The sequence below is a fragment of the Paramormyrops kingsleyae genome, chromosome 10 (assembly GCF_048594095.1).
Source record: "Paramormyrops kingsleyae isolate MSU_618 chromosome 10, PKINGS_0.4, whole genome shotgun sequence".
Classification (NCBI taxonomy): Eukaryota; Metazoa; Chordata; class Actinopteri; order Osteoglossiformes; family Mormyridae; genus Paramormyrops; species Paramormyrops kingsleyae.
In genome coordinates this window covers 9,414,099-9,441,640 of record NC_132806.1, presented here as the reverse complement: position 1 = coordinate 9,441,640, position 27,542 = coordinate 9,414,099, and the positions used below count along the sequence as shown (strand labels likewise).

General features: G+C 48.7%; 1 protein-coding gene across 8 annotated transcripts; it reads left to right on the top strand.

Moving 5' to 3' along the window:
* The first annotated feature begins 4,683 nt into the window (after positions 1–4,683).
* On the top strand, positions 4,684–27,066 carry LOC111855484 (ras-GEF domain-containing family member 1C). 8 transcript variants are annotated; one of them, XM_023834527.2, is made up of 15 exons: positions 4,904–5,258; positions 6,718–7,095; positions 18,328–18,525; positions 18,654–18,776; positions 18,861–18,998; positions 19,844–20,056; positions 21,002–21,076; positions 21,737–21,835; positions 22,695–22,797; positions 23,461–23,540; positions 23,777–23,872; positions 24,007–24,102; positions 24,201–24,324; positions 24,470–24,542; positions 24,892–27,066. In XM_023834527.2, the coding sequence occupies exons 3-15, from the start codon at positions 18,334–18,336 to the stop codon at positions 24,914–24,916; spliced, it is 1,437 nt and encodes a 478-aa protein (XP_023690295.1). In that variant the 5' UTR covers positions 4,904–5,258; positions 6,718–7,095; positions 18,328–18,333; the 3' UTR covers positions 24,917–27,066. The 8 variants fall into 8 exon arrangements, with proteins under 8 accessions (XP_023690292.2, XP_072573391.1, XP_023690298.1 ...); XM_023834524.2 differs by lacking the exons at positions 4,904–5,258; positions 6,718–7,095 and adding an exon at positions 4,684–4,703; XM_072717290.1 differs by lacking the exon at positions 6,718–7,095 and having other exon boundaries at positions 4,903–5,258; positions 18,332–18,525.
* The last annotated feature ends 476 nt before the right edge of the window (positions 27,067–27,542 follow it).

Here is a 27,542-nt window from a genome sequence, read left to right as displayed (position 1 = left end):
TATCTGCCTCGATCCACGGTTTTTACTTTGGGAAGGAGTGGATTGGATTTCTCATGTATTTTTTTTGATGAAACCCATGGCTGCATATTCATCCAGATAAAATGAAGAGTCTCTGATCTTGCCCCAATCCTTGGAATCGAAGGCACGCCTGGACCCAGCTAGTATCTTGGTTAATAGTGTGACAATGGCCCAGAGTTTCTGTGCTGGTAATATTAGGGCTAAACCTTCCTGAAACATGCTTTGCTAAGTCTCCAACTGTGCCTCAAGACACACATTTTCATGGTTCGGTGGCTTACGTTATATTTTGTTTAACTCTCGCTTTCATCCAAAGCAATATATAATTGAGACGACACGGTCAGAAACATCCTGAAGCAACTGGGGATTAAGGGGCCCAGCAGCGAAATCATCAAACTCTACTTGGGATCAGAACCAACGATGTTCCAATCCCAGGCACAGCACCCTAACCCACGGAGATACACGCCATACACCGGTGATGCCCCTATGAAGCTCATGTAGGGCAGTGCTGCTATTCCTGTACAGTGGAATTTAAACGACAGTCGGAACATTCATTCAGCGGGTAAAAAGGACAGGATCTGACCATCAGGTCCTCCATGTCAGGTAAACAATGTCGAGGAAGAATTTCTGAATCTATGGACTCATTGTTTATGAAAAAGCCAGACCATCTCCTTTGTCTCTTCCTGATAATGCATTTCGAGCCTTAGGACAGACAGAACCCACCTCAGTACGCCAGGTTGGCAGTCAGCCACGTCTCTGAGAGACGGGAGTCCTTCGTATCCCTCTGTGAGGTTAATCTCCATCAGAGATCATCTAGCTCGCTGTCCAGTGATTGAATGCAGGCCAGAAACAGGGCTTCTCGCTTGAACGCCCACTATTTGTCCACAGGTCCGCTATGCTCCAGGTTTGGCGTCTTAAAAGTGAAATCTCTGTATCTTGCTCTGATATTTAAGAACTCGGCAATCGTGAGTGATAGATGAGTGGATCAAATGAACAATAGGAGCAACAATGCTGTCATCTTCATCATCTCGATTTTAAGAAACATATTTCATTTTCATTCCATAATTAGCTAGAAGAACCGATACTGGAGGTGTCATACTGTATGACGTACTCAGTATCACAGAGCTCATCCTGAGCTCTACTTTTGAGGTAAGATGAAAATCCTGACATTAGTTTAACCTTATGTGTGACATCACAGCTGTGTAATCAGCTCCACTCTGAGTTGGGCTCCAGACCCCCCAACCTGAATCACGGCTGTGTAATCAGCTCCACTCGGAGTTGGGCTCCAGACCCCCCAACCTGAGCTACTGCTCCCTGACAAATATGCTTGAAATCTCAGACTGGGGCATCAAATCACAGCCACAGGAATCATTAGGATTGGTGGGAAAAAGGAAAAACAATGTAGGACCAATGGAAACTGGAACAGGTCGGCTGAATCAACACAAATCACTTGACTCCCCCTCCCAGACAACCACCCCCCCCCCCCCCACACACACACACACACACGCAGCCTGAAATAGCGGCCTCTGCACCTCCGAGTCCTGTCATTTTAGAGTGTTTTACGGTGACAAGGATCATTACAGGGTAAATGATACAGGCTTCAGCTTTCAGTCGGACACGCTGGTCTACGCCAGCCGTCACGCATGTTCTGGCCCAGCCAGCTTTCTGCCTTTGATCTCGCCGCTACACGCCGTATCGATTGCTGCCACAGAGCAACTGGGTGTCCCCCCCCCCCCCATCCCACAGTGAAGGCAATGGTGGGATCAGAGCAAACTCCCCCTCAGCTCCCCCAAAAAATGGCTTCATTTAAGCCGCTTCTCCACATCATACACACCTACAGATGTTGAGTTAATCTCCTACTGCCAGCTTCAAGCCCTGCCGAGTATGTAGCCCTTTCAAGCTACTGGTTTGGGTAGTAAGGGGCACAAACCAGTTTCTCTCATCTGCAGCTGTGAAAATAGCTGGACGTTGCAGACGCATGATGGCTTTGTTGGAGACGCACCCATTCTGCAGCTCCATGACAGTGCAGGTGTGAAGATGCGCGGCAGATATTCACTCCCTCCCTTCCCCCCCCCAAAACCCGCACCCCCACTGCTCTCGAAGTCAGATTACCATCTTGTTTATTCCAGCACAGCTGCGAGACACGCCCCTGTACAAGCCGCCCCCCCAACCCCCCCTCCAGGGGTCATGCTCAGGCGAGGCATGAGGCACTGGCATCGAATTTGCTGTCGGTTTGGCGGGGGGGGGTGGGGGGGGGGGGCATTTTGAGGCAGGCGTATGCATTAGTGGGAGGGGGCTACCATGGTGGCTTAAGGTCGGAGTGACCCCATGGCACAGATGGCTGACAACCCCCCCCCCCCCAAATCCCTAGGGAGAAGTATCACCCCCACCCCACCCGTGCCTGATCAATGCACGTGCTACTTCGAAGCAGCAGTATTTTCATTAAGCTAACAGCAGGCTCAGCCTTCTTATCATCATAGGCAACATCTTGACGTCCCGTCTGACTCCTGCAAAGTCTCTGCAAGATCACAATTAGAATTCAGAGCCTGGGCCCATGTCACCATCTGGGCCTGTACCGTAGCCGCTTGCGGACGTGACCTATGATCACAAAGACATTAGCACTGGTCGATTTTACAGCCCGTTCCATGAGCAGAACTGAATCCAAATGAGTCTTTCACACTTTCATAATGTTGTATAAAGCTGAATGGTTTCTTCGCTTCTCAAACAGTGAATCCTAGTTTTCATAGTTACTTATTCCCTGCCTAGGAGACAGTGCAGGTACCTTATTCCCCGTATGGCTTGCTAAAAAAAGAAACAGCTTTTGTCTCCATTTCCAGTCTCTAATCCTTGTATTAGTCTGAGGCACAAAGCCTTAAATACGAACCTGGATTATGTGCTCATCCCATAAATGAAAAACGAGGCTCATAGCCTCAAGCAGAAGAGACAGCGAGCTTGATCGATACTCCTCCACAAGACGTCCGTCCCAGGCTGCCTCTAATCCACTGAGATCTGACCCTAGAGGACTCCACAACTAATCTGTTCCTCAGTGAAGGAGAGAGCATTTTCCCTGCTCCACTAAGGTGCAGAGATACCAGGTTTCCTTTTTGGCTGATGTTCAGAGGATTGTGGGTCATTGATTAGAAGCTGCTGGTGCAACAGCGTTGCTCCAGAGCAGAAGCACACTTGGTCTAGACAGATACAGATGGCGCACTGAACATCATCCGTGATCCTACATACAGATGCCGCACTGAACATCATCCGTGATCCTACATACAGATGGCGCACTGAACATCATCCGTGATCCTACATACAGATGGGGCACTGAACATCATCCATGATCCTACATACAGATGGCGCACTGAACATCATCCATGATCCTACATAGAGATGGCGCACTGAACATCATCCATGATCCTACATACAGATGGCGCACTGAACATCATCCATGATCCTACATACAGATGGCGCACTGAACATCATCCTACATACAGATGGGGCACTGAACATCATCCATGATCCTACATACAGATGCCGCACTGAACATCATCCATGATCCTACTTACAGATGGGGCACTGAACATCATCCATGATCCTACATACAGATGCCGCACTGAACATCATCCATGATCCTGCATAAAGATGCCGCACTGAACATCATCCATGATCCTACATACAGATGCCGCATTGAACATCATCCATGATCCTGCATAAAGATGCCGCATTGAACATCATCCATGATCCTACATACAGATGCCGCATTGAACATCATCCATGATCCTACATACAGATGCCGCATTGAACATCATCCATGATCCTACATAAAGATGCCGCATTGAACAACGGACATGAGGCTAGCAAAGCAAAATGTAAATAATATATGTTTACCTGTATGCAGCATAAATAGCTTCAAATGTAATTTTATGCTGCAATTCACTGCTGTGATTATGAATATTCATCACCGAATGGTGTTTAAGTATCTTCTCACCTATTCTAAAGAGTGTTACATTTTAACATTCACTCCTAGGCTGCATGTTGATCGCAATGCTCCTACCTCTGCCACTTGTCTGATTACATTCTGTTTCCTGGGTACAGAGTAGCATTTGGGAAATTTAAACTGGTGAGCTGATAAGAAAAAGTTCTTGTAGAAGAAGAATTATTGAAGCATACAGGCCATTTTCCTATCTCTTTATGCGAAACGATGTCTGTCATTTTGATATTCTTTAAAAAAAATCCCAATATATTAAAGCAAGGAATGATATTTAAGGATAAAATACCTAAAACTGCATCAACTGAACACTATATAATAGTCTGGTACCTTTTCAGAAGATGAAATTAATAAAATGTCTACAAAGCAGGATAAAAAAAAACGTAAAGATGAGACCTTCCGCCATAATTTCTCTTTTGTACTCATTCCGCCAGGCTCACCCTCTCTGTTTCACAGTCACTTTATTAGATAGACACCTTCTTCTTTTGAATCACAGTATCAGTCTGAGATGAGCCAAAGAGAGGATAGATATCGCACGTACAGCATCTTATCCGCAGTCCCCAGAGTGGGACCGCGTCCCCATAAACCCTTTAAATAAACACCCCCATCTCACACACTGTCAGCCTTCCTTTTAAATCTGTCTAATCCAAGACTGCTATCAATATGCAAGCAGTTCCTTTTATCCTTCGACGTCTCTCTGTGTGTAAGTCACTTCATGTCCGATTTTACAAAAAAAAAAATACGTTCTGCGTAATTGGGTTTATTCTGTTAATCAGTGTTGCATTGGCTGTTTTTTTTCCTGTTGAATAGGTCACAGACGTATTTTCCATTTTAAAATGGAAAATTCAAGCAATTCAAATTTCTCATATGGTTCATTTTCCTTCGCTCTTGTTGTCTGATCTTCTGCGCAGGAAGTGGTGAGGCTGAGATTAATTCTGTAATGCTTTTAGGGGAGACACAATTACAGAACAGCGTGGTGCCGCGGAGTCTGTGGCAGGTGTAACTGCAAGCTTTACGTTACAGTAATACAGAGCTTCTGGGTGAGGGGCGAACGAGCACAGACTACATACTCCGAGCGCTTCTGTCGTATCAATATTGCACGCTGCAACTTCTGGACGCTCATATTCCCTGCATACTCGCACAACGGTACATGGGGAAGACAGCCTAGAAGCATCTCCGTCAATGGTGTCCAGCCGACGTGGGCTTTCCGTCATCCACTGAAACGCTTTTGCATACCAATATATGGAGCGATAAAACGGTGAGACATCTGACCAATCGTATTAGAATTTAAATGTATAATATGCTGTACACAAGATATGTTATTAAACTACATAACACTATCAACAGCCATATATCGGTAAGAGAAGTCACTTTGTATTGCAGTCTGCTACCTCTAAACTGATTTTTTTCATTTATATATTAATCGAACTTGAAATATTATTATATTTTAATATTATATTAAAACCATTTCAGTAGCACATGGTATCTGGCTACTAGCTAGCTACGGCCTGTTTCACAAAGGTAGACCTACTGAAATATTTGAAATTATGTAAATAACTGTAATGTCACGCAATGCAACTAAGAAGTACTCGATTTTTTTCGTTCTTTTGCGCCCCCTAATCAAATAGCGCCCTAGGCGATCGCCCTTGTCGCCTATATGGCGGCCCGGCCATGTTTGGAACTGGATAAAGGGGGAAGCGCAGGTGTTTTGGTGTGGAGACAAGACGCCCAAAATTAATCAGAGACACGCCAAGATAACGCCCCACGAACACTGACGTATTATACATTAGACAATCGTCCCCACAGCTCCTTCAGGAATAGAAAAATAAAAATATGCTCGGTTAAACACGGTAAAGCGCGTTCAGAGGAAACAGCTCCCCCTATCGGCTCGCAGCCGCTACTGAGAACTGCGCGGCCCCCTGCCCCCACTGTTTGTGCGAAATCGGGCCTTCAGGTGGGAACGGGGATGGTCAGACCAAATGTGGGAGAAAGAAAGTTTACAGCAGAAGATGTGAGTCTCATCCGTGAGTAAGGTGACGATCCTTTGGGGATCAATGCCACTACACACCGGCACATACTCCCGGGTGGCTGCAGATGCGTAACAATCGGCATTTGTTATTATTTTTAAACTTCATTTTTATTACAATAATTATTATATAATCGTTATATAGTAAATATTATTATTATTATTATTATTGTTGTTGTTGTTGTTGTTGTTGTGGTTGTTGTTATTTAGATACTGCGATATAAGAAATACGCACACCGAAAAACCTAAAGAAAAAAGAGACATAGTGGAGGGAAAAATAATGAAGTCCCTAGTCGTGTAGTGTGTAGGGCTGCTGGTGAGGGAGTGGGTGTGGGGATTGGGAGGAAGCGCTGCACCTGCCTCAGCTCAGTCGCGCAAAGCGCACGGAGGGGGACAGAGGGGGACAGAGAGCTCCGCGCCTTCAGCCACGCTCCGCCTGTGCCCTGCTCTCTATGATCGGACTTCAATAGCGTTTCTCCTCCGCGTCGGTTCTCTTGCGCTGTGGACGTTAGCGTGACTATGGGATTTGCCACCGCAGTGTCTCGGATGTGCCCGATCGCCCGCCCGTCCATCTCGACGTTCAAGCTGGCGCGTCTCTACTCGTCGGGCTCCGTGTGAACGCATCCAGACCAACTGACTGCTTCCAGTACGCAGATTAGGCGGCGATCTAATAGTACTGTTCCCCTCATAGGATCTGGACTGCTGGTGAGCCCGGGATCAGTCAACCTGGATGGTTTGTTTTCGGATAAACACCTTACACGTCCACTGCAAAGAGGGAATCCGGGCGTGCGGTGCGGGCTTCGCCTCCGTAAGCACGTTGGTGTAGACCTGCTGCATTCACTTGGATGTCGCCGATGTACACGTTTACCGCAGCTTATTCTTTTCAATTAGGACCTGCCGTGCCTTAATAGCCTACGTTCTGCCCAAGCGAACCCTCTTTGGATTTATATAATAAAGTGATTTTCGTTTCTTTATTGTCTGGACTCCGGCGCTTCAGGATTATTCACCACAAACGAATAGAAAGGAAACCACCAGGAAGCGAGAAGGGAACTATGTGTGTCTAGAATTGGTAAGTGGGGAGTTACTCTACCGTGTCTTCCTGGCATAGCGTAAAAATGCAGTAAACATCCTAGAAATGGCAATTCGAAAGCTGCAGTATTACCAACTCCCGGATAAAATAAATTTAACTAAATCTTAGGCAGATTAAGATTTACCGGACAGTTCAAGATAAATGGATATGATCTCCGATGTTGTACATGAATGTGCACGCGTGTTCGTATACGTGCATCTGTGTATGCACATATAGGCGCTATATATATATATATATATATATATATATATATATATATATATATATATATATATATATATATATATATATATATATATATATATGATTGCACGCATGTATATGTTTGGCAACGGTGTTTTGAAGCAGCAGAAGTTTCCCTAACCCAGTCTGAATTGCTCGCTCGCAGCGGTCAGCTTCTGTGTTTGCCTCTACGCGCTTGGGAAGGACGGGGTGTGTTTGCGGGATTCGGCATCGCCGGGAAAAGCTCCCGCAAGCCTCGCGCTTTCGCCGTTTCCAGTCCTGCCTGTTGTGCCGCTGCGTTTTTCTCTGATCTAATCGGCGTCTATATTATAATGCTCGGATATTCTAATTACGTCGGATCCGCAGCACCAGCATGTTGTGCGTTTTCACACGTATGGACGTACGCGTTTTTAAATGCTTGCTTACGTTTTAATGTGATCGTAGAACCGTATCTATGGTTGTCCCCACGTCACTTGAATTATTAACGATTAATCCACCTTATTTGCTGTGGCTTGTAATATCTTCGGCGGTGAGTCAGATACACGCAATGACAGGTCGGAGCAAGTGGGCGGGCCGGTTCCTTTTTAGGGGAGGGGGTTCTTTAAAAAACCTCCTGTTTTTAGGGGACATGAACCCCCGATTTAATATGCTGATGATGAGCCGTTAGACTAGAATGACAGGCAACGATCACACGCGCGACTGCGCCGGGAGCCAGCGTCAGTTTGGCTGGACCCGCCGATCCTCCCTCCCCCGTAAATACAATGTAACTATTAATCGAGTAGAAACTTACTATATCGGCTTTAGTCAAGGACGCATTAAACATATTACTGCGTGCCTAGGCCGTAGCCAAAGTATTACATGTTTGCAGGATGCGTGTATTTTTTATGCAAATGACGTGGTAAAATGTGTGAAGACTGTCCCACCTTTGGTCTTTCAAAACTGTGTTCGTGCCTTTTGCTGGAATTTCCTAAACTCCTACAGTCTGTTAAATCTTTACTCGTCCGTATTTATGGCACAAGACGCCTTCAGGACACTGTTTTAGCTATTTAATTCCCTGCTTAGACAGACCCAACCCTGAACTAACAAAAAAAGACCGACAACTTTCCTTGTGAGTAATATGATTGATCCCTTCTGGCCCTGGGGAGGGGGCGAGGTTGACATAAGGGCGGCTGGACAGGCGGGGGGGTGGGGAGGGGGTAAGCGTGCACCAGATTGGCAACTGATGGCTGTAGCTATTGATACCAGTTGCAGAACAACCTAACAGTGTGTGTGTGTGTATAAATATGTGTAATTATATTTCTTTGTGTAATTGAGATGGAAGTGATGAACATATGGTCATTTGGTTTACTACTAGAGGATGAAACGCTATATGACACGGTAAAGCATTGCTGCTTTGATGAATTGGCAGCATGAAATATCCTACAATCCTTATCCAGTACAGGGGGACAGGCGGCAGGGGGGCCCAGGCAGGGGGTGGCCAGACGCCATTTCATCATAAACCTGTGTAATATGGGAGAATGTGCAGACCTCAGACATGCAGAGCAGGGTGTGGGATTCGAACCCCCAGTCCTGGGGCTATTCAGTTATGAGTTTTCTCATAGATGCTACTGCTTTTACACCCCTTACTTGCATCAGGCCCCTCTGGCTCCGGGGGGAGGGGGGGTACTGGGGGTTATGTGTCACCTCCATGGCACCATTGAGATAAAATACCAGGAGCTTTCCTATAACAAGAGGCTCCCTGTCAGAGCTCGGTCACTTCAGCGCCCTCTCTCATGAGCCTCAGGGCTTCCTGGGAAGGGATCCCAGAAAGGCGACGGGAATTCCTGCATGGCTCTGCCTCGCCGAAGTCCTGGGTGGGTACGAGTATCCCCGGGAGTGAACTGTACTCTGAAATATTGAGTTACAGCTTCGGAAACAATTAGGACAGAGCTGCGGGAAGCGGGGAAAACAGCCACTGGCTGCTGGGCTTCGGGGTGTTCATTCCTGAGGGGGAAACCAAGGCAAAGAGGCAGTAATTGGAGATTGAAATGTGTACCCAGCATCTGTACCCACATCCAGAAGGTTGTGGGTTCAAATCCCACCATTTGGCAGAGCGATGGCATCAGTATTGGGCCCGATGCCCCAAATGCTCCATAGGCACTCGATGCTAGCCGATCTGCTCTCTGGCCCCGGACTGTCCTTGCTCGGACGTCGCTTACAGCAAAGCCTCTGCCAAATAAAGTGAATGGAAAATTAGCCCACGGAAGCTCGTAAATTAAGTCTTGTGTTGTTGTAAAGGAAAAAAAAAAACGTAATTCCCGAAGAGCAGAAAAGCCTCCGTGAATCATGCCTCCATTGATCCCACTGACAGACTCATTGTCCGCCCCTGCCCCCCGCCCCCCACCCCCCACCCCCCACCCATCCCTTCACAGCCCTGCTGGAGTTTCCCGCACACAGGTGGTCTCACTGTGGGCGTTATTGTGATCCAGTGAGCCCCAGCTGGGTGTCGGGGAATTCTAATGGCTCCCCGCTAGCACGGGGGCGCTGCAGCCAGCTGGAGTGACCTGTGAAAAACTCCCACTGACCACATGTTACTTCCGTTAAATAAACATGCTTTTGATTTGTCCATTTATATAAACTGCCCAATCGTGTTTCTTTTTATTACTTGGTGTTTCCTCCCGTCTTTTTTCTCATACTTCCTGGGATGGGCCTCCACATCGCTATGGTTATTAATGAATCGATCATTATCGTAAATAGCAAAATTTTGCAATGGCAGAATCTGGCCAAAAGTGTGGCTATTTTGTGATTGATGACTGACTGATTGATCTGTTTCCATGCCAAGTGGAAACGCCAAAGAAATCCCGTCGTGCTTTTAAGCAGTAGGATTCCGAGGCACTGGACTTTTTCAGAATTTCTGTCTCGTCACAACAAAGTTCCTTAACAATGGCATCACTCGGATAATTCTCCGTGCTAGAGGGCAGTTTAATTAAATGCAGCTATCTCCTGTGTCTCATTGTGAGACCTGTTCAGACTTGGTGTCATATGATGCGTATGCAGTTTTAACACCTTGTGTACCTTCAGAGTGTGATGTAAACACTCACCGGCCTGGGCTGATCTTGAGAGGCTGCTGTTGTTGTGGGAATGGCCTCCACTTTGACGCAGTAAGGACAGTTTGGCTAAAGGGGACGGAGTATTTTTTTTTCTCCCTGAAATGCGACACTGGAACAACGTTCTTCTGTGTTGCCGGCACGCGTGAGTGAATGAGTACAACTACAGACCAAAACAAAAGACTGTCGCTGGTCACAGATGCACAGTCCGTGTAGCACATTTGTTTACTGGGTGTGTTCTGATCCGGTTAATCTGGTCTTGCCGCCTGTGCCTAACGTCCACTCTGCCTGCTTATTATGGCATTGACACATTCTGCAGAGCACTGGGTGGTTCACTGGTTCAGTGAACTGGGGATTTTTGGGTGACGGTGATGAAGAACTGTATCCTGTCAGGGCAACTACAAGTCAAGAACTTGTTGTTGTACCATTGAGCAGAAACATCACCTAAAATATTTGTCTTTATGTTGTTTGGCTGATAATTTTTGATTTTCTTGTCATTTTAAATTTATACATTTATCAAATAAAATGTGGATCATAATTCTTAATTATTGGTGTGAAATAAGCATTGGAGTCATTGTAACCATGTGGTAACCATAATAAAAAATAAATCTGGGAGGTACATCCCGTCAGAGCTGTCGAGGTGTAGGGGCGCCACTCTCTTCTGGAGGGCATTGTTCCTGCAATCATGGACCACCATTGTTCGTCTTTACGGCCCTGATCAAAGGGACCTCCAGGCCTGTCCCTTGAGGGAGACGGGTCAGAGGTTGTGCTCCCCGGGTCGGAGAGTGGGGGGGGGGTCACCCTTCTTGTGTTTGGGGCAGAGGGGAACCATCTGTTTGATCAGCACTGGGGTGGCAAGCAGCTTATCAGTTAAGACACGAGGCATCCATATTCTCCCTGACATATGTCAGTCACAGCGGACAACTGGTCTGCAAGCCCTGCCCATCTGCTTCCTGTGAGGAGAATGACAGAGGGGTTTGCTCGAGTCTCCAACACCGGCCCACTCATTCAGGGGTCGAGCCCTTTATCTGCCATCTGGTCTCATGTCCCGGGGGGAGAGGAGCTGTCTGCATTCCTTACTCTATCCCAAGTAAGACCCCGGCACTGTGGGCGCACAGCAGAATGCCTGCGGACGAAGCTGGTGCAGTTACTGCCACGCGGAGTGGAGAACACAGCAGTGGGACAGGCAGATCAGTGCGGGCCATTGTTCCCGAGGTCACCCAGGGAGCAGGGAGTTTGAGGAGCGTAAGGGGGCGGGGGTGGGGCGCTCTGAAGCACGCAGACATTCCAGCTGTCAAGAGGTGGAATCCAGCAACAAGCAGCCGCAATTCTGACGATTTCACTGTGTATTGATATGAGATACATGGCAGAATCTCTCTGCCTCTATTCCATCTCTTCCATTCTGCCGATATTTAGTCTGCAGTATCCTCTTTATAGCTCCCCTTCTCCTGACCCCCCACAGCCCTTAATTGAAGTCACAACTCTGTGGGAGATCAGCGGGGGGGGGTATTAAAAAACATCTTAATTTTAACGAGGATTTCGGTGGATTCTCTGCTCATAAATGATACACTGGTTTCAGACAAACACTAAAGTCTTAACAGCACTGGTTCCATGGTTTTAATCACGTGGATATGTGGTTATGTAATCTGGCAAGTGGAGGCTGCCATGATGAGCCATGGGGGGGGGGGGGGGGGGCGGAGCGGGGGGGCAGCCACAGCCACCAGCATGAGGCTGTCAGGAATTCACCCACCAGGCTGAATTAATTAATCCCCCACATAGACCGGGGTACAGCGCAAAGTCAACCCACTCACAGATACGCATACCGGCCGTACCAAGCCGGAGAGGTAGACTCCGTTCACGTGAGCTTGGTATAGTCCATCAAGGCTGCCCCCCAGTCCCTCATTGGGCACTCGGGCATCATGTGATCAGTTTTTTTGTCTCCTGCCTGCCTGTCTGCTTAGCTTGCCAGTTGCCATGGGCGATTCACAGGCAAAACGCTGCATTTTATTTAATGCTTACAGTCATAAAGCTTTCATTTGTCTTGAATTCTGGCAACACATGACACACACAGGCATGGGCTCTAGATTTCAGGCCGTGACCATCTGACACCTCTGTCGTAAGCCAAACGTGAAGATCGGTGAATGTAATTCCGCACGAGTTCCCTGTGAGAGTGCGATGGACATGCTTGGCTTTTTGAGACGTGCCGCTCTCTGCGACGTGCTCTGACAGTATCGCACACCAGTTATTTGCCCTGTGGGTAACGATAAAGAGGAGTTTAAGGCCGGGGGGGTTCTCTACCCCAGATCACGCTCAGGAATCAAAATGATTCTCATGTCGTTTTCGGCCTCGTGGTCCATGTTCGTCCTGAAAGTGGACTTGCGCTGAAATAATGTGGCTGCCCCTGCCGATCTCCCCCCCCCCCACGCCAGGCAGGGCCCATAAGTGCACTGGTGACCTCGTTACACCTCTTGTGGGGGCTGGATGGCCAGTGAAAACACCCCCCATGGTGAAGCGGGACTAGCAGGAGTTGCTAAGCTCCTGTCGGTAGGGTGCATGTATAGGGGGGTGGGGGATCGTAACCAGGGCGACGCCGTAGAAGCAGTGACAGCTTCTGTACAAGTGACCTACCACAGCGGCGGGGGAAGCAAGCAGAGAGTGGGAAGAGAGTGGTGTGAGTCGCGAGGCCCCCGCCCACGTTGGGGCTTTCTGGCTGCCATGCTTCATGTCGCTGCATTGTGCCAGATCACAAAGACATTTCATTGCATTTCCTCTGAGAAATATATATTTTTTTTATGCAAACAAAATTTTCAGCAGGACTTTTAGCTTTCCTGTTATTTGACATGAAAATATTCCGTTTGATGGTGTAAATATAACATTTCCTTAAACTGGTGCGAGCTCTGAGCGAAGGGCTGCTGAAGATGATCGGTTAATGGCAGCGAGCTGTCTTGCAGAATAGTGCCCCAGCGAGCTTTCCTGCGGAATAGTGCCCCAGCGAGCTGTCTTGCAGAATAGTGTTCCAGCGAGCTGTCCTGCAGAATAGTGCCCCAGCAAGCTGTCCTGCAGAATAGTGCCCCAGCAAGCTGTCCTGCAGAATAGTGCCCCAGCGAGCTGTCTTGCAGAATAGTGCCCCAGCAAGCTTTCCTGCGGAATAGCGTTCCAGGGCACTGTCTTGCACAATAGTGCTCAAGCGAGCTGTACTGCGGAATAGTGCCCCAGCGAGCTGTCTTGCAGAATAGTGTTCCAGCGAGCTGTCCTGCAGAATAGTGCCCCAGCAAGCTGTCCTGCAGAATAGTGCCCCAGCGAGCTGTCTTGCAGAATAGTGCCCCAGCAAGGTGTCCTGCAGAATAGTGCCCCAGCAAGCTGTCCTGCGGAATAGCATTCCAGGGCACTGTCTTGCACAATAGTGCTCCAGCGAGCTGTACTGCAGAATAGTGCCCCAGCGAGCTGTCTTGCAGAATAGTGCTCCAGCGAGCTGTCTTGCAGAATAGTGCCCCACCGAGCTGTCCTACAGAATAATGCCCCAGCGAGCTGTCCTACAGAATAATGCCCCAGCGAGCTGTCCTGCAGAATAGTGCCCCAGTGAGCTGTCTTGCAGAATAGTGCTCCAGCGAGCCGTCTTGCAGAATATTGCCCCAGCGAGCTGTCTTGCAGAATAGTGCCCCAGCAAGCTGTCTTGCAGAATATTGCCCCAGCGAGCTGTCTTGCAGAATATTGCCCCAGCGAGCTGTCTTGCAGAATAGTGCTCCAGCGAGCTGTCCTACAGAATATTGCCCCAGCGAGCTGTCCTACAGAATAGTGCCCCAGCGAGCTGTCCTACAGAATAGTGCCCCAGCGAGCTGTCCTACAGAATAGTGCCCTGGCTCCACTAGTCATTGCGAGGGGCTCAGGGCCACCCACCCCCAGACCCCGTGTCTCGGAGATCACAGCAACTGTGACTCAGCTGCTCTTCCAGCAAGCTAGATAGGGTATGTGATGTCAGAAAACGGGTCCTACCACTTTGTGATCCCCCCCCACCCCACCCCAGGTCCCTGTGTAACAGAGCAGCAGAGGAATGTCTCAGCATTGTCCCCTCTGTCATGGCGCACTGATTTACGCAGCTTCGGCAACCATAACTCACAGCTTTGGATGTCGGAGACGTCCTGGGATTCACGGTGGGCATTGAGCGAGGGGAGGGGTGCTGCCATGAAATCAGGCGCGGATCGGAATGGGAGCGAGTTATCTGCACTGAGGAGGGAGCGCTTTGCAGACCTTGGCCGTGCTGCAAGACATGACTGCACAGTCCCAAGCTGAGCTGTGACAGAGCTGTGCAGTCCCTCCTGCATCTGCATGAGCTGTCATATGGGGCCTCGTAAATATCCGTCACATTTCACCAGGAGCAGCCGGATGTATGCATAGGCTGTCCTGGGCTGAGATGAAGGGGCCTCCTGTTTGTTTCAGCAGCATTTTCTGCTGTAGGTAAGGGCCCCCACTCCCCTACACTCGCCTGTGGACGGGAGCATTTCAGGAACTCTGGATCATTGCCAGCAAGTTGCATTAAATGCCACCCCGGGCACTCACTACCACAGCAACCCCTGCTGTAGCACCCCGACACACCACCGTGTTGATCATCAATCACCGGGACGTGGCTTGGAGTCGCCGGAGCCCCCGATTTCTGTGGAGGGGCCAGTCATGCCCTCTCCCCAGCCTCCACAGGAGAATGACTTACGGGTGAAATACGAGCAGGAGGACAAAGACAGGCTGAGGAATGACAGAAATGTGAGGCGCATGTCATGCCCGGGGTCCTGCGGGACCCCCTCCAGCCCAGCGGATCACCATAAGCCTCCGGCCGCAGAAAGATGTGTGTGATCCTCCCTTCCTGTGCATCGTGAACTGAAGCCTCCTCATAATTCCCTGAAAACAAGGCGTTTCCCTTCATTCCCAGCTATCCGCTCTGGCGTCGTCTTTGTGTGCAATTTCCCCCGTTCTCTTTCAATCCCCTGGTACCCAGTGTCTCTCTCCATCTGGTGTTTGTGTCCACTGCCCGATCCCACACTGGCACGCAGGTCTGCCTGACAGCATCCCTATATACTTTGAACGACCGGTGGTCGAAATACCCGCCATGAAATCACACAGGAAAGGGGGATTTTCACAATAAAGCCACACTTGTAGGTGTAAAATGCTAGCACCCGTCCCCCCCCCCCTGGGACTTTCCCAACCTGCTAATGTCCTCTTTTTTTTTCTTATTTCCCATAACCACCCCACCCCCCCCCTTGGCCGGTATTATTTTATCCTGTCTATGGACTGTGATCGGCCCTATATGTGGCATCTGAGCGTTTCCCCCCCTACTGGGACAGCCCCCAGGCTCCAGGACAGCAGGGGCAGCTCAGTCCTAGATGCCACCAAACAGTAGGCCTCTCACCCTCTCAGGTTTCCTCCCCGCACTGCATTCTTGGTTCATGCAGGCACTGGCGAATGTTTACTTTGGATGTGGTTTCCTCAGTGTTTCACAAGGCCTCGCTGTCGTCACGCTCGTTTGGCACTTCTGCAGGGCGGGCGTGTTGGCGCAGCGACGCGCCATAGCGTGAATGACAGCGGCGCCTCAGACGTGAGCTGGCAGCTATGACTGAAGCCTACGGAGCGTTTACCAGGTGGCCACTCAGTGCTCTGACGTGGGAGCCCTCCGCTGCTTTGATGATGACTGACATACATAGCTTTCAAGGTGAATAATCAATTGACGCCTATGGCTATTTTTACACACAGGTCAGTTCTCCAATTTTTCCTCTATCCTTTAGCCCAAAGATTCAGTATCAGCAAACCAGGCGTCTCTTTCATCCTTTCAGTGAAACGTTTGTCAGTGAAATTGCCTGAACACTTTTACCCCCAAAAAATCTCATCAAGGTGAAAAAGTGAAAAATAGGCTTTACTCTGTTTTAAAGATCAAAGCCACACTTTTCAGTCACTACATCGGAATCTCAGACCAGAATGTGAGCTATGCCCGTAGGACGGCATTGTGTCATCGGGTGCCTTTGTTTTGTTACATGCCGATGTGTTCTTATCCTGCGTCTGAGCCTGTGTCTTCCGTTTTGATTCTAGTCTTTGGTCCAGTTAAAAAAACAAAGCTCAATAAAATAATAATGCTAAGAAGAAAGCGGAAGTGAAGATGATGAGGGAAGCAGAGACCCAAACGCCGGCCTTCGCACACTTTCGCTCGCTTGGGGAGTCAGGGAGGGTTGTTTCCTTGCTGCAGGTTCTCCACAGCCTGCTGGGAACAGAGGGACAGCAGTAACAGCAGGGACACACGGAGCAGACTGAGTAATCTCCATGTTGACAGCCTGAGTCGTTTTCCTGTCCGCGGTGATGCCGCAGCTGTTTGGGGGATGGGGGGGTGGGGTCTGTCCTCCCAGCCAGTGCCTCGATCCCAACTACAAAGCGTAAAGAACGGGTCAAATCACGAGGACACGGAGCACAGCCCTCCATCTCGGAGGAGTGGGGAGTCCTGGGGTGTCCCAGGATTGACCTTGTTTGCGGGAAAACCTTGCCATCCTCGTCTAACAGATTTGGCCATCAGGGACCAGCACAGGCTCCGGTTTCCCATCTGCAGACCAGGAATCGTGGAACAAACACCGGGTTCCTAGAAGGACTCGGCCACGATGACCCCCTGGAGAGAGTGGCACAAGATTGGTGCCTCCCCGTGGCGGCTTGTCTCCCACACGTGTCACTTCCTGCTGCGGTTTCCCCAACACATACACGCCTTGACAGTGAGTCACTGTTAGAGCAGAACTTCCTCATTTTGCCGGTCATGTGACCATGCCACAGGCTGTTATGGCAACAGTACATGTTTTATCGCCCATCTAATGACAGCAGCGTTGCTGCAGAGGCTGACACACTAACCGCTAACTGTCCAAAAACAGCCGCTCATGAGGGACTGCTAGATTAACTTAGAAACCTCTTACTTAACGCGAGAAAATAATTTGTTTGCTGCTTTGTTTTTGGCAACAGGCCATCCCTAGGCTGCTGTTGAAAGGGAAAATCCTGACACATTATTATACGATGTCACTATTCCCGGCTTCTGGCTCAGACATAGGCGTGTGGCATTTCCCAACTGAACCTGTTTTTTTTTGGAGGGGAATTTCAATTGCACGTGTCCTTTCAAATCCCTGTTACCATGGATACATATCTGGACTCTCCAGACCAGTCAAATGTCTTCTGACACTTTTATCTTAGAAAGTGTGTGTGTGTGTGTGTGTGGCAGGTGTGTGTGTCGGTTGGACCATAGAGAAGCCGGTATTCACTGATTTAACAGTCCAAAGTCCCTGTTTCGGTCTTATCTGCAGTCTGTCACAATGTGTCGCGACAGTACAGTGCTGCAGGTTAGACTGAGGGCTTGCAGCCTCTGGGTGGAGTGACTCTTGCCTTTGCAATGGATCCATCTATCTTCATGTTGCAGAACAGGTCCAGCCATGGGAATTTCCTGGAACTGTTTCTGAGGAATGGGCAGTTTCATGTTAGCAGCCATGTATGTTACAGATAGCATGTTAGTATGTTACAGATAGCTGTGTCCGCTGAGACCCGAGTGACACTGCTGTGCAGTGAGCAAACTGTCCCAGTGCATGCGGTGAGAACTGGGGCTAATTAATAAGGATGATCCGAGCACGGGCAGGGGTATGGGTTTAGAAGGTCGTTGCTGGATTGTGTGTCTTACACAAAACGCATGGCTTTTGAGAGCCGTCAACGGCGAAATCCTAAGCTAGCGGATCATGCAGTGCTTAGCCAAGGATTTGACCTCATTACTTGTTGGTAACAGAGTGAAAATACAGTGGAGGAGTTCATGTATTTCCCTCCTCCTGCTCACCAAGGTTATACTGGTCTGTTGGTTGCCTGTGTGTGTACTGAGCTCAGACAGCCTGATGTATCTCCTCCCCAGGCAGGAATGCCCCAGACTCTGTGCTCCAGCAGTATGTTCACTCCTAGTGGATTCAGCCCTCACCTGGTCCCCGGCGAGGAGCCCCCCCAAGACGGCCCTGGACCAGGCCCCGGAATCCCAGAGGGACCTCAGCTCACCTCCGCCTCCCTGGACGCCCTAATCCAACACCTGGTGCCCACTGCTGACTATTACCCAGAGGTGTGTCACTCGAGCAAAGACCCGAAGTGGGGGGGTCGGGACAGACGCAGAGGGAGGGTCACGGGACTGAAGCTGTCACAGCTTGAATGGCTCTCTGATGTCTCCCTCTTTCTCCCTCCGTCTCACAGAAGGCGTACGTGTTTACCTTCCTCCTGAGCTCACGTCTCTTCATCCCTCCTCACGACCTGCTGTCGCGTGTCTGTCAGCTCTGCATCAAACAGCAGCAACTGGATCAGATTCCTCTGGACATGGTTGGTACCACCTGTCTGCGGCTGTTGATGTGTGTGTGTGTGTGTGTGTGTGTGTTGCTGATGAGTGTCACTCTGGTGTTCCAGGCCAAGGTACGCAAGTTCGGACCCAAGATTCTGCAGCTCCTGACGGAGTGGACAGAAACCTTCCCCTCCGACTTTCAGGAAGAGGAGATGGTGGCTCACCTGAAAGACATCATCCACAGGATAGCACCGGTTGATGAGGTTAGGCCCCGCCCATTCTGGTGAAATATGGACAGATTCTTTCTTAACTGTGTCATTTTTGCTACAGCCAGGCCATGGTCTACAACCTCAAAACATCTAAAAGCATGGAGTAGAATGAAGCGAAGGTGGGAGGTTTGGCTTATGGCATTACGTGTATAAGAGCAGAGGCATTGGGGAGCCATCATTAGACGATGAGTAAGGAGATGGAACAGGAAGTTGGGGACGTAGGTGGAGGAAGTAAGAGAAAGCGGGGGATGTAAACGGCGAGGAGGATGAGGAGCCGTTGAGGCGGAAAGCAGACACTGAAGAATCTGTTGATATTTGTGGCTGGGGGTGCGCTGGAGTGAGACGCCCTCGGGAATTTACGGCAGGATCTGGGCGATTTGTGGAGAATCCTTCTGCTTCACCGAAGGGGATCAATCGATTCGGGCAGGAAGACCTGGCCTGGCTCGGAGCAGTAGATATGGCAGACCGTTTGATAATGATGTACAGCTGTTGGGGTTCCGCATGATGGCATCCCAGATGTGCCGTTGTGTTTGGCTCAGGACCATCATGTTTTGTGTTCAGATCTCACTCCTAGCTGTGTGTGTGTGGAGTTCGCATGGTTTTCCTTTGTTGTGTTGGTGTTGGATGGATTTGTATCTCTAAAATACCCTTGGTACATAACCCCGATGGATTTTCTGTGAGTGTTTTTGCCCTGTGAAGTACAGCTACACCTGCCACATCCTTTGCCTCCTGTCCTGCGTTTTCAGGGATGAGTTACAGGTAGACTGGAGAAGCAGACAAGAGATGCTGGGTATGATCTGCTGTCACTTGTTGATGTCGACCATGTGTGTCACTTTCAGGCCTACTGGAAGACCATGAACCAGATCCTTCAAAACGTGAAGCAGAAGCTGGCGACCATGAGCCAAGGGGACGACAGCATCGTCAAAGTCAACGCCTCTGTCTCCGATAAGCTGGTGGCCTTCAAGACCAAACCCCCGCCCATCCAGAAGGACATCCTCAGCATCTGCAACGACCCCTATGCCCTGGCCCAGCAGCTCACATACGTGGAACTGGTGAGGAGGGGGGAGGGCGCGTAGGAGAGGGGACGCAAAAACAGGGGTGGGAGGGATCAAGACCGGTGACTCAGAACAGAGGGCAGCAAAAGTGGGAGAGGCGGAGTGGAGCCACGGGTGGGAAGATGAAAAGGTCGAGAGAGACTGGGGGCCAGTGGAGCCCCTCCTCAGGACTTAGCCAAATATGGAATTTCAGGGTTGTAAGTTCCTAAGAGAAAAATACTTTCTGGCAGCAAGGTGGACCATCAGCACTGCGGTCTGTCTCATTAGCTGTGCCGCAAAGTGTAATCAGCATGGTGAATCCTGCTGTCACCCGTGCCCGGGTGGGGGGGGGGGTGGCTGACAGACAAGGGGGGGGGGGGGGCTCAGTAATGGTGCCCCCGCCTTGTCAGCACAGAGATCCCCCTCTCCATCTCGCTCTCTGCAGCCGGCTAAAGGAGGAGCGGGCCCAACTGAGCATGCTCCAAACTCCCCACAGTCTCCGCTGCGGGGGGCCCCGGCTAACAGATGGGACGTACTCCCATCTGAATACATGTGGCCTGACAGTTTGACACAACTGCAGAGAGAAATCATGCCCTGCAATGCATGCTGGGGTAGATACCGACCAGCAGATGCCCTTTGTTTGCTAATGGGCGCTGGTTTTGGTTCTGCATCTGTGCCTTATTTACGATATGGCATTTGTGTCTGTTGTATGCGTTTTGATGTTATTTGTGGGATAATATGTGCCTGTGTGTGTGTGTGTGAGTGAGTATCCCAGCATTCTGAGCGCGTGCGGTGCAGCCAGGAGGGAGGAGGATGAGCGGTGGTACTTGTGTTGGTATAGGACGGTCTGTTACGTGTGTTGACATTACTATGGTGCTGTCCAGAGTCTCCTTTCCCCATCTCCCACCATTCCGTTCCACTAAGGCCGTCTGCTCACCCAGCCCGGGTCTTGTATTTTCCCAGGAGCGCCTGAGTCACATCGGACCGGAGGAGTTTGTCCAGGCCTTCGCACAGAAAGACCCGCTGGACACCTCTCAGGTAGAACCCAGTCGCCCAATCAAAACAGAGTCAGGAAATTCAAAAACAGGCCTATCAGTCATCTACAGGAAACGCTAGATGCCAATCCATTACAGATCATACAGATACAGACCTGTGCACAATCACACACAGATACAGACGTGTGCACAGTCACACACAGATACAGACGTGTGCACAGTCACACACAGATACAGACGTGTGCACAGTCACACACAGATACAGACCCGTACACAATCACACACAGATACAGATGTGTGCAGAGTCACACACAGATACAGACCTGTGCACAGTCATACACAGATACAGGCACGTACACAATCACACACAGATACAGATGTGTGCACAGTCACACACAGGTACAGACGTGTGCACAGTCACACACAGGTATAGTGGTGTGCACAGTCTCACACAGGTACAGACATGTGCACAGTCACACACAGGTACAGACGTGTGTAGTCACACACAGGTACAGACGTGTGTAGTCACACACAGATACAGACCTGTGCACAGTCACACACAGAGACATTTACACAACCATACACAGCAGGTGATTTAAAGACGTCACCTAAATGAATCATCCCATCGCCATCCGATACAGCGATACATTTCTGCCATCAAAGACGCGTACCTGACGCGTGTCTGTGTGTGTGCCGTTCGCAGCCCTGCTTCAGCGAGCAAAAGAAGAAGACCAGTAACCTGGAAGCCTATGTGAAATGGTTCAACAGACTCTGCTACCTGGTCGCCACGGAGATCTGCATGGTGGGTGGGCGCCAACTGAACAGGAAATGCCTTAAAAAATATATTATTTGCATGAATTTGGCTTCTAAGTTAAAGATGCCATTAAGTCACAAGAGGCTTTACTAAAACAGCCCGAGGCAGCCAGATGTCTGTCACCTGTAATCGCTTGGCTGACGCACCCAGGGGCATTTGTCAGTCCTCTCACGATGTTGACACTCTGTTGGCATTATGACAATGCGGCATCACGATGCGTGCTGAAAAATCTGCATTCTGTGTGAATCCTGGGACTGAAACATAATTAAATTTCCAGACTTGAGGTGTTATGCCCTTATCAAGGCGAATTAAGTGAGAATTAACAACAAGCCTGGTCATTGTCTTTAATGGGCTACCTTTGGTGTCCATTCTAATTGATGCTGACCTCTTTTTTCGGTGGTGTGGTAATATGTTGAATTGTCCTTTGGCGCCCTCTAGTGGAAGCTTACCCTTTTCTCTCCCCAAATTCAACACACGCAAGTTTCCCGTGACCGCACTGTTCAAACGTAATATGTAAACGTATCTGTTTGTGAAACAGCCACATAGTTCAGCCAAGCCAACATTTGTAGTCGCCCCGTCTGGTCATTTATTACAGAAACCGGGGTGTATGATCTCTGTTACTCCGCTGAGTAAGAGAGCTCGCGTTACATTTGTCTCCAGGTCCATCGAAAGATGGATCGAGTAATGCCACAGCTCCTACTTCCATTGATCTCAGGGTTCCAGCCGTCCTCACCTGAGTCATATCTGTGTGGAGGACTTTTGTATGTGAATTTTAGAATAAGTTTAGTGCAGCTTTGCACACAGTTCATGTCCAGCTGGATCTCATCCTCTCGTTTCTCACCCTCAGCCGGCGAAGAAGAAGCAGCGAGCGCTGGTGATCGAGTTCTTCATCGACGTGGCCCGAGAGTGTTTCAACATTGGCAACTTCAACTCCCTCATGGCCATCATCTGTGAGTCCCTCACCATCTCCCTGTCCAGCCCGTACACACAATTCCTGACGTTTGTGCTCACAGGTGAAGGCCAGCCGGTCTGGATGTGCGTCTGCTTGTCTGTTATTTGATTTGATTTGTTGCTTGTTTAATTACCAATCCTCCAGTCACTTTGGATGTTGGGCCCCTGGAGACAGTCAGAAACTCCATCAATCCCAGATCGCCCTTCCACTTTCCATAGCCACTTATGGGTTTGAGCTGGCATGTTTCCCAGGAAATACGTGGCATGGGGCAGGAGACACCCTGGATAGGAAGCCAAGTCATTATAGTGCACACACTTACACAGACACTATGGACTATTTAGAGAAACTAGTTTATCTAACCTGGAGACCCATAGAAAACCTGCATCAATACAGGGAGAACATGCACACTCCACAAACACAGAGCTAGGGACTGGAATCAAGCCCACATTCATAGAGCCGTGAGGCACTATGAACCCAAACCAGCTCTATCTAAAGCCTGACTCTGAAAGACCCAGATAACGGTAATACCCCTAATACGGTGCCTATACCCAAATGAGCCAGTGCCTCCTGTCTAACCTCGAGTTGCGTAATCTATGGCTGAGCAGGAACTCCTCTGGAAGCTGTTCCCCTGAACCGGAATCTCGCTCTGTCCTCTCTGCAGCCGGCATGAACATGAGCCCCGTATCTCGGCTGAAGAAGACCTGGGGAAAGGTGAAGACTGCCAAGTTCTTCATCCTGGAGGTAGGGCATCACCACGAATACTGCCGCACGTTAATTACGCCGCTCATTAAGAGCGTGTGAGGAAGGGTCGGCCATCAGCATTAACTGTATGGAAAACAGTTAAAGAGTGAGACATACCTTCAGAACTTCTGCCGACAGAACGACACCCGCCCGCCTTTCGGAAGGGGTCTACACCCTTAGGACATGTTGACCCAAGTATAGATGACTATGGGTGACCAGACTTCTCTTATACGCAGCACCAAATGGACCCGACCGGAAACTTCTACAACTACAGAACGGCTTTGAAGGGTGCGGCGCACCGGTCACAGACAGCTCACAGCAACAGGGAGAAGGTAGGCGGGGACATGCCACCTGCCACGGCCAATCACGTGTGACCATCCTGAGCCAGGAAGACACCATGAGTAATTTTCAAGATATGCCTGGCATAGCAATGCTTCATCCTCCTTTCCTCCCTTCTGCCTTCCAGATAGTCATCCCATTCTTCAGCCTGCTCATCAAAGACATCTACTTCCTCAATGAAGGGTGTGCCAACCGCCTTCCCAACGGGCATGTCAACTTCGAGGTGAGGGAGCTGTTCCCTGCTGCTTCGGTTCATGGGGCTGCACCCGTTTGCGCGTCAATATCAATCGAGCACTTCTGACGTGCCGCCTTTGTCCTCAGAAATTCGTGGAGCTGGCGAGGCAGGTGGGGGAATTCATGACCTGGAAGCAGGTGGAGTGCCCATTTGAGCAGGACCGGCACATTCTGCACTACCTTCACACCGCGCCCATCTTCAATGAGGATGGTGAGTGTTCACTCCGGGAAATGCCAGATCAACACGAACCAGTAGGAGCTGGCGTAGGGCCTGACCGTGAGAAATAAGAACACAGACCGCATGTTATTCCCTGTGGGCATCCATCAGCTCTGCATCTCCTGTCCTCTCCCTGCAGGGCTGTACCTGGCATCCTACGAGAGCGAGAGCCCAGAAAACCAAGTAGAGAAAGACAGGTGGAAATCTCTCAGGTGAGATGATGAAGAATCGCAAGAGTTTCATCATTTTATATGCATTTTCTCACTTTTAAGAGTCTCTGAATGCCAGACGGTATCATTAGTATCCAACTCTCAAACTTCTCGTCGTCTACAGTACTGACACAGAAGACTAGTAGCTAGTTACTAAGGAAAATACAGACCCTTTGGGTCACTAGCAACATAGAAGGAAAGGCAGAGAAGGAGTTTATAATAAACTTTTCTCAGTGATACATAGGTGTGCTATGCTTTAACTTAAAACTTTGATGATTAACACAAGGTGGAGTATTGTGTGAGCTGTCGTGGTTGGAAGCTTGATTGAAGAACTGCCTTCATGTCATTGCAGATCCACCATCCTGGGGAAGACATGAGGAGGGGCGGACAAGTCAGCACAAGAAGGGGACACGTTCATTGCACTAAAAAGAGACTCTGAAGGAACCAAGCTGGAACTTAGGTGTTTTTATTACAACCGAAGAAATCAAGAATGATGACAGGACTCATCAGGAAAAAATAAATCAAGAAAGATAAACATTGTACAGAATTGCGAACACAGAGAGGACTTAAGCAAATTGCCCTTGCAAAGTATTAGAATATATTTTTTCTTTATTTTGCCCTGAGCATCAGGAGCCAACTTGTGTATATATTTATACATTCAGAGTCAGGGTGTATGAGGTGAACGTGTAGAGGAATGAGTGCGTATTGATATCTGTGCGAGTGACCGATCTGTACGTCGTCTTTTCCTCCAGTGTAGTTTTTCTTTAACGAGGTTCCGATATGAAGTACAAGCAGAAGGATGTACAGCCCTCCTGTTTTATATAAATTATTGATATTTTTCTCTGCCCAACAGCCTTGTGTGACTTCAGTGTTGTAACATTGTCATGAGCGTAGGGTCATGTCTGTCCCAGAAGGCCCAAGGGACTGTTTGGTCCCATTTTGTTTACTGCGATCTGAGACGTGTGGCATCCTTCGGAAGTAGAGGCCGTTCACGGTTTAGCTGGAAAGTTCACCGTTGCTATTTTTCTCTCCGGCAAACACTGCCTTCATTGGGGCAGGCAGATAAGCTAAGCGACTCCTTTGACTCGTGCCCCATGGCGGCAACTCTCTGCCAGTGGTTCCAGCAAACTATGGATGCTGATGACCGAACAGCTATGGAGCATTCACCTACAATCGACACGCCGTGGAAACACCCCCTTCGTCAACCTCTGCCAGCTTTCATTTTGCAGTCGATTCGACGATATCGAACCCCCAGTCAGGTCGACGGGCCTGGCTGACCATTGGGCGACGAGGAGGGAACTTCCCACTTCTGGTTTGCAGGACATTCATCACTGACTGATATTCAGTTGTTAAACGTTCGTTTGAAAATTCTGTAATGACAGATTTGTGTTGTTGTTTTTTTATTATTATTATTATTATTCTGCTAAAAGGTCAATTCCTCATGGCATGTTTAAACAGCATTTTTTTAAAAAAAAAAAAAGGGCATTATGCTTTTCATGTCGTAACACTGAAGGCATTATTTTCTCAAACACAAAACTGTGTCATACCACAGCAGTGTACTTATTCTTTTTTCTTTGTAATGTAAATGTGAATAACGTGGTACGTTTGGGACACTTTTTGGCGTGAGGTTTATAATGGGAACAAACGGAAAACGATACTCTTTTAGGTCCTTACTTAAAACAGAGGGATTTTTTACACACAGAATCTGTTGTTTTTTGCTGGAAACAAAATAACAGTCGTGTCCTTCTCGCTTAATCTCTTGTTGTTAATGACAATGATGTTGTATAAAGTGGTTGCAGAGTTTTGATTTGCTGTCTCATGGCAATGGGGGTGGGAATCTGGGAGAGGGATGTCATGTGACATGGGTACTTTCTATGATAATTTAATTTCTGAAGTCTTATTCTGCTTAAAATGGTTGTGTGAGTGGTGTGCTTGTGGGACACCTTACTGTGCAAAGTTCCGCTCCATTCTGTTTGGTCGATATCACTTTTGCTTTTCAATGAATATGGTTATTTTTGGTACATTTGACTTTTACTCTCTGATGTCATTTCGTGGAATAATCTTCCTATAGTCTGGTTGGCTAGCACAGAATCTTCTCCCTTCTCATTGGCTGTCATCTCTTAGGACAGATATGTCTCCAGAGGGCATTCTGTCTTATCGACACATTGCTGCAGGACCTGACAGGAAGCCACCCCCAAAAACATTTTAGTTTCCACTTGTGTCCACTTGTCAGATCCCGGTCTCTGCTTCCACTATAACAATATAGTTGTCTTGTTAATACAGCAAGAGCCCTGTTATCAGATGTTACACACGCATTATGAGCCATCAAAAATGGTACGTTGGGATTGTACTCAGAGGCTACGAAGACAGCACAGTAGATCTTCACACATGTCGTACTTGGCTGAGATTTCATGGGAGACTCCCTTCTGCTAGCGGGCAGGGGTGATGGTGGGTTTATATGTCTTTATTTGGGTACCATACAATGTATTTAAAAAATAAACATAAATAAAAACAATGGTGTCTGTGACCTGTTTGAGGCTGTCCTCTGTATCGTGTCCATGTTTCCTGGCCATAATGGGTGGAATTGTATTATTTCTGGGCTTATATTACAAACCTATATCACATTCTCTCCATCCCTACCAGACTTCACCATAATTCATAATTGGATGATGCTTTTAAAAATGTAATAGCATACAAAGGCTGCATCTCCTTCTATGGCATCGATGATAGTTATGGATTATTCAGTCTACCCCTGATTGGTATTGACTAACAAAGATTAGATGTTGCTATTCTTGTAAAATATTTCAAAGCAGGGCTTTTTTGGGCCCGCACTACATCGTAAAAACCACATAAAGAACCACAGTCCACTGCACCCAGACATCCCCAAGCCAGTTTGTAGGCTCTGTGTCACACCAGTACACGTAATGGGTGTCTTTGTTGCAAACAAGTAACTTACAGTTTTGTGAAAAAGAAAGTACAAACTCTTTCAGGTATAAAATAACA